Source organism: Camelus dromedarius, chromosome 11, assembly GCF_036321535.1.
Source record: "Camelus dromedarius isolate mCamDro1 chromosome 11, mCamDro1.pat, whole genome shotgun sequence".
Lineage (NCBI taxonomy): Eukaryota > Metazoa > Chordata > Mammalia > Artiodactyla > Camelidae > Camelus > Camelus dromedarius.
This window is the reverse complement of record NC_087446.1, coordinates 44,537,860-44,551,115: the sequence shown is the minus strand read 5'-3', so window position 1 is coordinate 44,551,115 and position 13,256 is coordinate 44,537,860. Positions and strand designations below refer to the sequence as shown.

At 44.4% G+C, this 13,256-nt stretch overlaps 1 protein-coding gene across 1 annotated transcript in view; it reads right to left on the bottom strand.

Moving 5' to 3' along the window:
* Positions 1-13,256, bottom strand: part of GNS (glucosamine (N-acetyl)-6-sulfatase) — a 43,614-nt gene that overhangs the window by 4,822 nt on the left and 25,536 nt on the right. The window contains exons 10-13 of the mRNA XM_031462778.2: positions 8,973-9,074; positions 2,886-2,993; positions 1,814-1,924; positions 304-464 (exon numbers count right to left, since the gene is read on the bottom strand). Of these exons, the coding sequence (XP_031318638.1) occupies positions 304-464; positions 1,814-1,924; positions 2,886-2,993; positions 8,973-9,074 (482 nt within the window). The remainder of the gene's footprint in view (positions 1-303; positions 465-1,813; positions 1,925-2,885; positions 2,994-8,972; positions 9,075-13,256) is intronic.

Genomic DNA, 13,256 nt, shown 5'->3' with positions numbered 1-13,256 from the left:
ACCAGTGAATCGAATGGCACCACAGGAAAGGGGGAAGGAGGAGCCCCACGTGGTGGGGAGCAGGGCTGCCCTCCAGCTAAGGCACCAGCTGGCGGGGGAGAGCAGGAGTTTCCAGCAGCTCACACTTTCCCAGCACAACAGGCTGCAGCACTAAGACACAGTACCCCCTTGAGAAGCAGAACCAGGAGAAATGACTAGAACAGAGCTCAGCTCAGAGCGAGGAAGACCTAAGAGGTAGCCTTGGCCTTCAAGAACAGCTGGAATGCTGGAGAAAGCTGGGCAGTCACTGAAGAAGACACTTACCCAGGGTCAAAAACCCCTGGAGTGCGGCAGGTCGGCCCAGAACAGGACTGTAACATCATCAGCCGATAGTTCATCTTTCCCAAAAGCTCGGGGTCTATACTCTTGGCAATGTTGTTGATTTGGTGTGGGTCTGCAGTCAGGTTGTAGACTTCTACGAACACCTACAGGAGATGAGAGGAGGGAGGGGAGCAAGGGTTACGCCTGAAGAAATACTCCTCCTGTGAGTTATTGCTAAATGGGAAGGGAGGAAGCAGATAAAACCTAGGGCCACGAGAATATCATCCGGTCTCAAGACTCTCAAGGAGCCCAAGGGTATACAGCAGACAATGGAGCATCTGTTCTGGGGGTTAAATTGCTTCAGGTCTATGGCCCATGCTGGAAAGGGGACCCAGCGTCCCTGTGCCTTCAGGCAGAGTCAGGAGGGGAGAAGGGAAGAAACTCACATGACCTTCCGTAATTAACGGAAGGCAGGACTGTCTCATGACAAGGGCTCAGAAACTAGACTTAGTAATAAGGTTACTACTGGGTGACAGCTGACATTTGAAGTCTTATTTTTACCTCAACTGAGAATAGATATGAAAGTACTCTAACCTGTGTTATAAAAATGTTGAGTTCTCCTATTTTAAAAACCGGTTTTGGAGGTACAACTCCAACTGAGGAAGAATACAGTATTTCTAACATTAGACATGGCTAATATCACTGTGCTCCCCCCAGTCTGTACCTTGTTCTCCAAGCCGGAGTTAAGGATAGGCTAAGAAGATGTAGGTAAATTCTGGCTGTCAGGGCTCTAAGTGGCTTCCCTCAGACTATCAGTAACAAAGGGGAAGGACCCGAGTCTGAGGGAAGCTCTCCTTTGTTGTCCCAAGTGCATACGAGCTACAAATAGTGAGCAAATCAATTTCTGAGAAACACTATGAGCACTGGCTCCACGTGGCAAAATGTGGGTTGCCAGATGGGGTGGGCAGGCGCTCACTGATAAACAGTAGGAAATCAGGAGGGCCAGGGTCCCTGTAATCCTGCAGATGATCCACACTGATCTGGGCTGGCTAAAAGCCACCTTCCTCCAAGGCTGCCACCTCTGACCCTCCACTGCTCATGTACTGTACCAGCACTGGACTCTGCGGTGGTAGGGGCAGAAGGTCTGAACAAGCTGGTGGCCAGTAAGCTTTCTAGGAAAGGCCCCAACTCCGTTCCTCTCCACAGAAATTGAGATGTCTTACCCTCACCCCAAACTATCAGGGAAGCAAACAGACCAGGCGTGCAGCATTCCGAAAAAGTCAACTGTGTGCACTTAAAGTGTGTGTGGGCAGTGCTGGGAGTGATGGAAACCACCGTGAGAAAGGTCGGAGAAGTCTGGCCTCGTGGAATTCCGGTTCCTTAACTGAGGGGAACCCAAGTGGAAGTACCGGTAGGAAACACATCTTCCCGGGGAGCATCCTGGGAATTGCTCTCCAGCCACCACAGCCCTGGCCCCAGACACAAGGGTGGAGGAGGCAGCAGGCCCTCTTACCTCCTGGTCATCGAACTCACAATACTGCAGATTCCACAGTTCTGACATGGTCCTCACGCAGGCATACGTATTGTTGTATGCATCTTCGCATACGCAGTCTGGGAAACATTGCTGGAGGGACATTAAAAAAGTTAAACGAAGATCGTTATTCTATAGGAACAAACAACTTGCTTACAGGGGCAACCAGGTTGGCTCCAGACAGATATACGACTGGACAGAAGTGAGGAAACCTTCCACACAGAAGTAACTGAAGTTAGATGTGAGGCTCTGTCCCCTGCTGATGGCTAATTCAATGAAGGAACACGGGGTGTGGTGGCTCTGTTTGTAGACTGTTGCCATCCCTGCCTTCTCATCTCCTGACCAGAGCTGGTTGTGATGAGCACCTCTAAAACGTGTGTGGTGGTAAAGAGAAGAAATCAATACTCAGATGAATCACGACTAAGTTATACTAGGATCTGTCATCCTAAAGGATGGGAGAAAAGAGGCTAAAATGAGCTTTGTGGAATCATTTCCAATTACTTACGAGTGTTCTTATCAGCAAACAGGACAACATATTTCATCATGTCTTTACTACGTTGGAACACTTTGGTGTTAGGGTTCTCTCTGAAGCTGACTCCTATTTCCCATTCTCTAAAGAGAGGCTAATGTCACTATTACCACCTCTAGGACCAGCCTGGCTGCCACCAGTGAAAGACACAAGCGGTGGCACAATTACAGGCTGGGGCCCCGTCTCTGCTGGAGGCCACTGATAACATCCCCATTAAAAAATGGTACCACGGCTAAGACGGGTAGGAAAACAGAAAGGGGTACTGACAAGGTTAGGAGATGGGCAGATATGTGCCCCTGTTACGAAGACTGGAAGATTTTGAAGTGCACATTCTAACAACAGGCTGGCAGTATCATTTTCAGGATTATCGAGTTTACCTCTGTCCATCTCCTAATCTCCTATAATCAAGTGACAAAGTCAAGTGACAGGAACAGGATTCAGATTAAGGGTTTCAGCACCTGGCACATCTAAGCCCTGCTGTGCTGTCAGTGAGGAGGCTGGTAAGCCCACTCCGGTGTTACTCACAGACACTCCAGGACTCAGGGAAGGACACGTTGGGTCCGTGACGTTACGGCCTTCTCCTTGATATTCCACCAGGACGTCTGATCGCCAAGTCAGGTTACTGGCTCCTGTCTAGGAAGAAGAGCGAAAGTGGTTTCTGTGAGGTGCAGACTGGTAAGGATCAGGATCACAAAGTTATTCATTCTACTGCTAAAGGGGAATCGGGAGTCAAAACAAAATTGGACTGTTCGTTCAGTAACTACAGGGAATGACTAAAAGGGAGGCACATGATGGCTACCGAGGGTCGTGTTTGGTTTCTATAGACCCCCTCACAAGTGAGCTCAAACGCTTTGAGCATTTGACAGTTACTTCCCAAGACTCCTTCCATAAAGCAGGTCAGGAATGGAGAGCAACCAAGCAGCGAAGTGAGACTCAAAGTCACAGTGCAAGGTGCTCCAAGTTCAGATCAGAATAAACGGTAGTTGATAAACTCTGTAAGAGCTGTTCTAAGCTCCTACTGAGAAGTTAAACAGGACTGGTGTGCTCGGGACTGTAGCAGGTTCAAAGTACTTCTTGATGATCAGAATGAAGATATCACACAAATATGAACACTTTTAATTTTCACTGCACATTAGTGGAGCAGGAGAAGGGAACTGGCAGCATTTGAAATGGGCAAGTTTAAGACAGGCACACAAATAGTGAAAAGGGGAAGGACCTGGGAGTAAAAGGTCGTTTGGTATCAAAAGAACAACACGAGCACAGGATGGAAGTAGAATGCCTGGTGGTATGGGTTCCCCATCTCCAGCTTTCAGACCAAGTGGCAGTGCCAAGGCAGGGTGGAGAGGCAGGAAAAGGCCCTGACAGCAGGCTGCCCGCTGGTTCTATAAAGAACAGCAGGTGACAGGAAGCAATGGGAGGTTTTTGAGCAGGGAAGTAATGTAATTAAGGCTGTGCTTTTGAAAAATCAGCCCAGCAGCAGAATCTAGAGATGGGGTGAAGACATGGAGGTAGGGAGGCCAGGTGGGAGGAGCTCTAAAAATGGTCTACACCCGAAGTCTGGTTTGTGGTCTACCAGCAACACCTGGGGGCTTGTCAGAAATGCACAATCTCAGGCCCTACTTCAGCCTTCATGGGCCACAGTCTGCATTTTAATAAGACCCTCTAGTGACTCACATGCACAGTAAAATTTGAGAAGCACTGCTCTAAAACAGCAGTGCTCAAAGCGGGGCCCCTCCCCAGCAGCATCAGCGGGGGAACTTGTTATAACAACCCCCACTGCTGGTGGGGAGCGATCCGCATTTTAACGAACCCCCCAAGTCACTGCTAAGGGACGCTAGTTTGAGAACCACTGCTCCGGAACTGGAGTGGGCCTGCTTAACTTGGGGCCCACAGCGGGGGAACGGGTGATCACCTGCACAAGACCGTGGAATGACACAGCTGCCTGATAAAGGAGAGTCAGAGAGGAATGTTATTTCTGAACCACTGCTCTATGATGAAACCCAAACAATCCTGAGCAGATGAAGGTCTCAGAAACCCTAAGTCCTGGGAGACCTCCGAAGCCACCAACTCCCGTCTATGTTCCCACTCTGCCAACTCCGAGCCCTGGAAGCAGGGAGTCAGGGCAAGAGCTTATCTGTCAGACTTGAGTCAACCTCAAAACCCCACACTTGAATGTCAAAGTACGCAGAGGAGACGAGCATCTGGGAAGTCTAGGGCAGCGGTCTCCAACGTGGCTGCATATTAAAATCACCATATTAAAATCACTGGGGGTGCTCTGAAAATCCCAGGGGGCCAGGTCACCTCGCATGCCAATTAATCAGACTCCCTGGGGCTGTATTTTAGTTTCCCAGGTGATACGAATGTGCAGCCAAGTTTGAGACTAACGGTTGGAAGGGATCATTGCATTTTTTCTGCCAAAGGCCAGACAGTGTTTAGGGTCTGCGACTGCAGTCTCTGTTGTAGCTTACTCAGTTCCGCCCGCTGTTGTAGCAGGAACGCAGGCCCAGACATACAGGGATGAGCATGGCTGTGCTGTGACACAATGATGTACAAACACTGAGCCTGGGCTAGACTGGCCACAGGGGTTTGCCGCCCCCTGCTCTACAGCAGCGCTATTCAACAGCACTTTCTGACTGAACTGTTCTCTAACTGCGCCGTTCAACACAATGGCTTTGGAGTACTTGCTACGTGGCTAGTGCTACTGAGGATCTGAATTTTTCACTTTGTTCTGGTTCATTTAAATAGCCACACGTGGCTAGCGGCCACTGTATCAGGGCAGACTAGAGGCAAGACAGTCAGGAAATGCTCAGCAACCCTGATACATCAGAAGTTTCACTAGACCAACCTCCAAAACAAAACAGGACTAAGGAAAAGAGCCAACTCCTAAGTGTCATTTACAAAACCGTGCAGAAAAATTAACTATAAATAGCACAGTGATTCTACCCCTACAGTGAAGTTTTTTCCCCTAATTAGAAGTAATTAAGGCACACAGTGTAAGATATATATGGAGAGAGTTAAATGATGTAAATTTCCCTCTATTGGATCTGTAGATATCAGTGTAGTTCTAGCCAAAAGCCCAAGATGAATTTTTAGGCAATCTGAAAAGCTGTTTTAAAACTCTACATGGTGGGAGGGAAATAGCTCAGTGGTAAAGAGCATGCTTAGTGGGTATGAGGTCTTGGGTTCAATTCCCAGTACTTCCAGTTAAAAAAAAAGAAAGAAAAGAAAAATGAAGTTTATACAAAAGAGAAGTGGCAGGATGTCTGTAAGAACAATGAGAGAGGTGTGCCCCTGCAAAGAATTATGCAGTTTTATAACAAGATAGATCTGTGGATCAAAAAAGACAATTAAGTATTTATACAGGGGAAAAAAAAAAAAGAAAAATTGGATTCCTGACTCCTACCATGCAAGAAAACCAATTCTAGACACATCAAGCACTTGAATGTAAGAGGCAGAACTATAAAACTTTTAGAAGAATGTTTGGGAGAATTGTTTTCTGATCTCAGGATTCAGAAGCATTTTTATAAATAAGATACAAAGAACGCTAACCTATTTATACATTCAGTTCCTGTGTTCTCACATCTCAATGTAGGGAAAAGACAAGTCATAAGCAGGAAGATGATGGGCAAAAAGAGGCACTTCACAAGGAAAGAAACACAAAAGGTGTAAGTGAAAGATGATTCGCTGATCAAAAACTCAATTTTTAAAAATGTGCAGGAGGCGGGTATAGCACAGTGGTAGAGTGCGTGCTTAGCACACAAGGTTGTGGGTTCAATCCCCAGTAGCTCCACTAAAATAAGTAAACCTAATTTACTCCCCCTAAAAGAAGATATTTCAAGAAATCATACTTATAATAATTAAAACTTAAAAAAAAAAAGGCAAAGGATCTGAACAGACATTTCTCCCAAGAAGATATACAGATGTCCAAGAAACACATGACAAGATGTTCAGCATGGTTAGTCATTACAGAAAAAGCAAATCAAAACCACAATGAGTACCAGTCACACCTACTAAGATACAATAAGAAGACAGATAACAAGTGTTGGCAAGGATGTGCAGAAGCTGGAACCTTCTCTTGCACTGATGGTGGGAATACGTAACATGGTGTGGTCACTTTAGAAACAGACGGGCAGTTCCTTAAAAGGTTAAACATGCAATCTTCACATGACCCAGCAATTCTAGTCCTAGGTATATACTCAAGAGAATGGAAGACAAAAATTTATACACAAATGTTCACAGTAGCATTATTCATAATAGTCAAAAAGGGGAAACAACTCAAATGTCTATCAACTGATGAATGGATAAATAAATGTGACATATCCATATACTGGAATATTACTCAGTAATAAAAAGGAATGAAGTACTGATACATGTTACAGTGGGGATGACCCTTGAAAACATGCTCAGTGTTTTCAGCGTCACAACAGGCCACATACTGTATGATTCTACTTATAGAGGATGTCCACAATAGACACATCTACAGAGATGGAAAGTAGATTAGTGCCTGCCTGGCGCTGGGAGGGGGAGTACTTGGGGAGTGACTGCTAATGTATTTGGGGGTTTCTTTTTGGGGTGATGAAAATGTTCTGAAATTAGATTATGGTGTAGTTGGTTGTACAACCCTGAATATATCAACAACTAGTGATCTCTAAACTTTAAATTAGTGAATTGTACAGTAAGTGAATTAAGCTGTTGGAAAATGATTCATCTCATTAATAAAGAAACGCACAGTAGGACCAAATATAATTTTGGTCTTTTTCACCTGCTAGATTAACAAAAATTAAGTTGTCTGACAGTTTCACATAGAGCAAAGGGAATTCTCATACATCGCTAGTGGGAATGGAAACTGATGACAGTTTGGTACAGTAATGTGGTACCATCTGTAGGAATGAATATGCAAGGTTGCTGTAACCTTGGTGCGTGCACACATGCCCACTGGGAAACATGAATAGGAATGCTACAGCAGCACTGTTCCTAAGACAAGCCAGAACACCACAAATGTCCACTGACTGATAAGAGAACAGATAATTAAGGAGTGATGCGCTCATTCTTACAATGGAATATTCGGTATCTGTGAACAAACTGGATCAATTTGGAAATAATGCTGAGTTGAAAAAAGTCCTGATTACAACCAGTAAGATGTCATTTTCAGAGTTCAAAACAAGACAGGATCTCCCCACCCCAAGACAGGTATGTTGTTTAGGGATATGTACATGATAATTACTAAAAAATAAAAGCCAGAGAACAACAACTAGGAAATTCAGAAAAGTGATCACTCCTACGGGGCGGGGCAGGGATGGGATGGGATGGGAAGGGAGCATATAGGAAAATGCACCAGGATGGGGAATATTTCAGTTCTTACATGGAATGACAGGCTCATGGGGATTTCTTGCGTTCCATAACTTTTGTGAGTTACACATATTCTCTTGTATGAATCATATCACCTAATAACAAACTGTGACAGATTCAGACAAATCAAAGAGGAAGAGTTACCTATAATGAGTAATAAATGGCTAGAACATTCTAGCATTGATCCTTGCAAACTTCTCTATGCTTTAACATGTTTACATGCATTTTTAACAGGGAAGAGACGCTGTTTTGAAACCTCCTTCTCTCCCTACAGTATGTGGGTAAGCATCTTCCCAAGTCCATGCACACAGATCTACGTTAGTGTTGGTTCAATCGTCTACTGTTTAATTGTGCCACAGTCTAACCAGTTCCCTACTGGGTATTTAGGTTTTCAGTTTTCTTGTATTAATACATCACGTACAGTTTTTACACTTAGCTGTGTGCAGTGCCAGGCCCAGTAGGTACTCAAGTATTTCCTGAATGAATTTTGTTCTCTTAAAACAAATTCTCAGATGGAACTGCTTGACGTGTGTATTCTGAAGTGATGAGTCTTCACAGTCTGAAGTTAGCCTACTGACAGCTTATACTGATTACAATTCAATGAACTGGCTGAGAGGCTTTCATTTTCTCAGACTTCTGTAAATACTCAGTATTAATCTTTTTAATCTCCCCTGTTGTACAGGCAATAAAGGCCTCCTTCAGTTAAGCCTTTTTTTTTTTTTTTTAAAGAGTGAAAGTAGATTTATTCAGGGAGATACACACTCCGTAGACAGAGCGCGGGCTGCCTCAGAAGGCAGGAGGCAGCCACCTAGGCCTTTCTTTGATCAGCACTGAAGCAATCTTTCTGCATCGACGTTGGCCGTTTCTAATTCCTCTGGGAGTTGAGCAGCCACTTCTTTTGCCCCTTTTTATACCAGGATATTAATCTGTGCTAAGAACTCATCTATCCGGACTAATTACCCTTTTTGATACATGCTGCAAATATTTTCCCAACTGGTCACTAGTCTTAATTTTGTTTATGATGGAGCTTTTGGGGGGAAGAAGGGAAAAAGAGAGGATATAGAACTCTGCTTTTATGTGTCTGGTCTTTTTTTTTTTTTTTTTTTCTTCTTTTTTTAGGAAATTCCTTCCCACTACAGATTAGAGAAAAGTTCTATTTTCTGTTCCCCAAATTTAGTAGTTTTTTAAGATTTAAGCCTACATTTATACAACCTGAATTTATTTCAGTCTTGGCTCAGGCCTGCTTGAGGGCTTTATACTCACCAAAATGGGCAATAAAGACATCCCATCCATCTGTGTTTTATTCAGGCTATAGCCAGCGATGTCCAAAATAGTAGGACCCAAGTCAATGTTGGCAACGAGCATCTAGGAGAGAGAGGAAGAGACAATCAGTCGATCTAGAACACAGTTGTCCCATTTCCCTTTTCTGTTTCTACTGGAGCTCTCTTCCCCTCAACTCACCCATGAGGCAAAAAGCACAGTTACCTTTTGCACAGCCCAGATTTATTATTGCATATATTCAAGTACAACTATAACAATTTTAAATACAAAACAAAGCCTTATAAAGCTTATAATACATGTCCCCAGGAAGTTACGTTTATTTCACCCATACTGTTATTGATTGAAACATTTTTCAAAATTCCTTTAGGACTGTCTTGAGTCTGTCATGAATGATGAGAAAAATGTTGGGCTATTTTATACAAAATATTTTCCAACTTGATTATTTTTATCAGTTCAATCAAAATTTGACTTCAAATTGACTCCTGACATTTTTGAAAGGCTCAAAGGTTGAATCCTTGTCACCAATGAGGATATCTGTTCTTTTTACAATTTCTCAAAGTGGCAACACTGCTAAAAAATGTTTGCAGTAGGCTTTGAAGACTTCAGAAAACTTGCTCCAACAATGAATCATAAGCTCCCTTAAAGAGCACAAAACTTAGATGTTTTAAACAAACATTCTAGAAACTGAAGACACTGTCCTGTGTTTATACCTCGCCTTATCTCCTTGGTCTACTGGACTTTTCCTTCTGCATACAGTGTGTAAACCAGCATGGTCTAATGGGGATAGAATGGGAGTCATATGTAATTTAATATTGTCTAGTGACCACATGAGAATGGAGGAAAAAAACAGGTGAAATTCATTGCAAATGTTTTATTTAACCCAATATATCAAAAATATTTCAACACATAAGCAATACAAAAAAAAAGGATGAGATTTTATTTTAAAAATTTTTGAACCAAGTGTTTGAGATCTAGTACTTTATACTTATAACATCTCAATCTGGACTATCCTGTGTATGTTTTGGCTCAATGATCACACAAACTTTTGCAGCAGAGGGCATAGGTCTAGAAGGTCTAGTCATAAGGCTAGAAAAAGCCTTGGAGTGACAGAGACAATCCACTAGGGAAATGAAGGGAAACGAGTCTCCCAGCACCTATTCTGGGCCAGTGCTTAACTCTTATCCTCGCTTAATCCCCCTCCCCACAATCCGAGGCGGCGGTATTTCCCCCGTCTTACAGATGAGCAAATGGAAGAGAAGTAACCAAAAGCAAGTCAGCAGCTTGTAATGGGAAAAGCTGTCATTTACTGAAAAGAAACAAGTCTTCAAAAGTGTTGGGAAAACTCAGATCATCTCAGAAGAAGCCAAACCGGGATTAAAAACAAAAACTACTAACCCTGCTATTGTTAATTTCAAAACAAAACCAAAAGTACAGACAAGAAAGACAAGAAAACACCTTCAGAGCACTGTTCATCAGTACTCTTCCGTAGCAGGCAACTCACAGGAAGAGCAACCCGTATGTCACTGAGGATAAACACACACACACACACACACACACACACACACACACACACACACACACTCACTCACTCACTCTCTCTCTCTCTCTCTCTCTCTCTGCCTCTAGGGATACACAAGACCTTCTGTCAGGGGTATTTTCCTAGTTCAAGTCCCCCAGGCAGACTGAGAAGCTTGGAATACAGTCAACAGGAGTGAGTATGACGGAAGAGATCATGGCAGGAAAGGAGAGATGGGCAGAGATACCACCTCCAGTATCAGATAAAGGCCACAAGAAACCCCAAAGTGTGGCTGACAGATCTCCAGTGATGTCCAGAACATGAATGAAGTGAAGCCAGTCCCATGGGTATTATTAACATGTCCAAGGCACCAAAATAATAAAACCCAGAGAGAGAGAACGGTGAATTGCCAGTCTCAGCAGAACTGCCTCCAGAGCTGTCAGCTGTGGGTGGGAGGCTCCCTCTAGTGGCAGTTTGCTCTGTGGGGTGAAAGGTCTGTGAGATCCAGGACAAGGAAGAGTCACTAAACTTCGGCACAAGTACCATAAACATCACCCCAGGACTCTTTCTTCCCAGATATCTACAGTGATCACATCTTCCCTAGAAATGATGGGCAAATTCTCTTCTTATTAGGGTTTTGTTTGAATAAAAAAAAGGAGCATCTCAAAATTAGCATACAATGTCAGGAGATGGGAGACTTGGCATACTTAGATACCAAGTATGAGTGAAAAATTCAAGAGGGAATTATACCTGTCTCTGGTTTTCATGCAGCCAAGAATTAGAATGGATACTGTGGGACCAACCATCACCATAACAACTTCTAGGAATATTAGCGTTTCAAGTTCCGAAAATGGCACTGCTTTTACCCCTAAGTATACACTTAAAGATCCAGAAAAGGCTTTGACAAGACCAAGTAAATTACTTAATTATTATTATTATTATTATTTTTTAATGGAGGTACTGGGGATTGAACCCAGTACCTCGTGCATGCTAAGCACGCGCTCTACCACTGAGCTATACCTTCCCCTAAGACCAAGTAAATTATTTCATAAATCACAGCCTCACAGTTTGGGAATGCTCTTAGGAATGTAAGTATACAGACATTCTGATCAAATCAAAGGCCCTAGAGAACTCTGGGGCATGAGACCAAGGAATGTCATGCCTTGAACCTGCTTACCTTTTAGCTCTGGAAGGACAGTGATGCAGAATTACCCAGAAGAATAAGGGCTCCCAGGAGGATACACCAGGTTTTCAGACAGACATTTAAGCCCTGATGTTAAACAATTCATGTAGGGCTTTCAAAGAAAAGCTTCAAAGCACACCAGAGAGCACCCCAAATCCACTCAGTGAAAAGCAGTGAAAGCAGAGAACTCCACACATCTTGGGCTGCTTCATCTGGACCTGCCCCTCACCCCCAGCTTCCCTAACAAGGAGGAAACCAGGGCATTGCCTAGTTACATCTGAGAATGTGCACTTAGTATCCTCCCAAATCACATGGGGAAACCAGTCTTAAAGCCAATAGGCGGTCTTCCTGACTCCCAGTTCAGTTCCATTTCCCTCCCCCAGATCATGCTATGTCATTTCCCCTTTCCTACTACCTTTTCATTTCTTAAAACCCCTTTGAAGAACTTCTACCACCAAATCTAAAGTTAGATTAATTTCTAGCCAGAGGAGAAAACCTCAACAGCCAATGTCTGGCACCCACGCATACCACCTGCCCCTGCTTCTCCCCAACAGCCAATACAAAGCTGAACCCACTGGTCACACGTCCCCCGTTTTGGCTGTCAGGCCGCTGCCAGCTCAGCCCATTATGCCCACTCACGTCATGTGGCACTCCCCACAGAACAAGTGCACGGAGACAACTGTGCTGCTGGCACGTGCTGACCACCCCCCACCCAACACTGTGTTAGATGGTAGCTGGGCACTTCATACTTCGCCAACGCCATCTGTCAGCACAGCAGTGTCCAAAAACATGGATTCTAAGGGGGCAGTATAGCTCATGGTAGAGTGTGTGCTTAGCATGCATGAGGTACTGGGATTAAACCCAGTACCTCCTTTAAAATAAAGAATAAATAAACTTAATTACCTCCCCCTAAAACAAAATAAAAAACTAATAAAACAAAGTATTTAAAAAAAAATGGATTCTGAGAACACAGTTAATTTTCCGACCTGGTTGACCAGGTAAAATCCAGTCAACCAGTGTGGATATTCTAAGTTTGGATAATACCGCTCATCTGGGGACTCCTAGAGTCAACAAGACACTCAGATGGCTTGTGTGAGGCCAGCTGGGAACCTGGGAAAGGCACCCAGTCCACGTGGGGGTGGGGGCCTGTAGCGACGTCCTAGAGGGGAGCCCTAAACTGAAACCCTGAAGGGCAATGAACTTAGCCAGGGCAAAGGGGCATGACGTGGGCATGCAGACAGGAGAGGCCAGCTGTACACAGGCAGGGAGGGGAGAGAGACGGTTCACGTAGCAAGTGAGAGCAGCTCAGTACGACTGCCACCTTCTGTCCCTTGAACAAGCCACGCTCACTCTCCTGCCCGTGCCTTCACAGTAAGCACGCCCGCCCACTGGTCTCTGCGTGACTCCCCCCACACCCAGGTCTCTGCCCCAGTGCCTCAGAGCTGACAACTGTAGCTCAGCCATCCCGCTCTCCTTGACACAGGGAGTTTAGAACTGAGCCTCCCTGACTGCTCCTGCTGGTCTCCAAGGCTGCTGGTGTACTGTGCTTGCACAGGCAGATGAATAC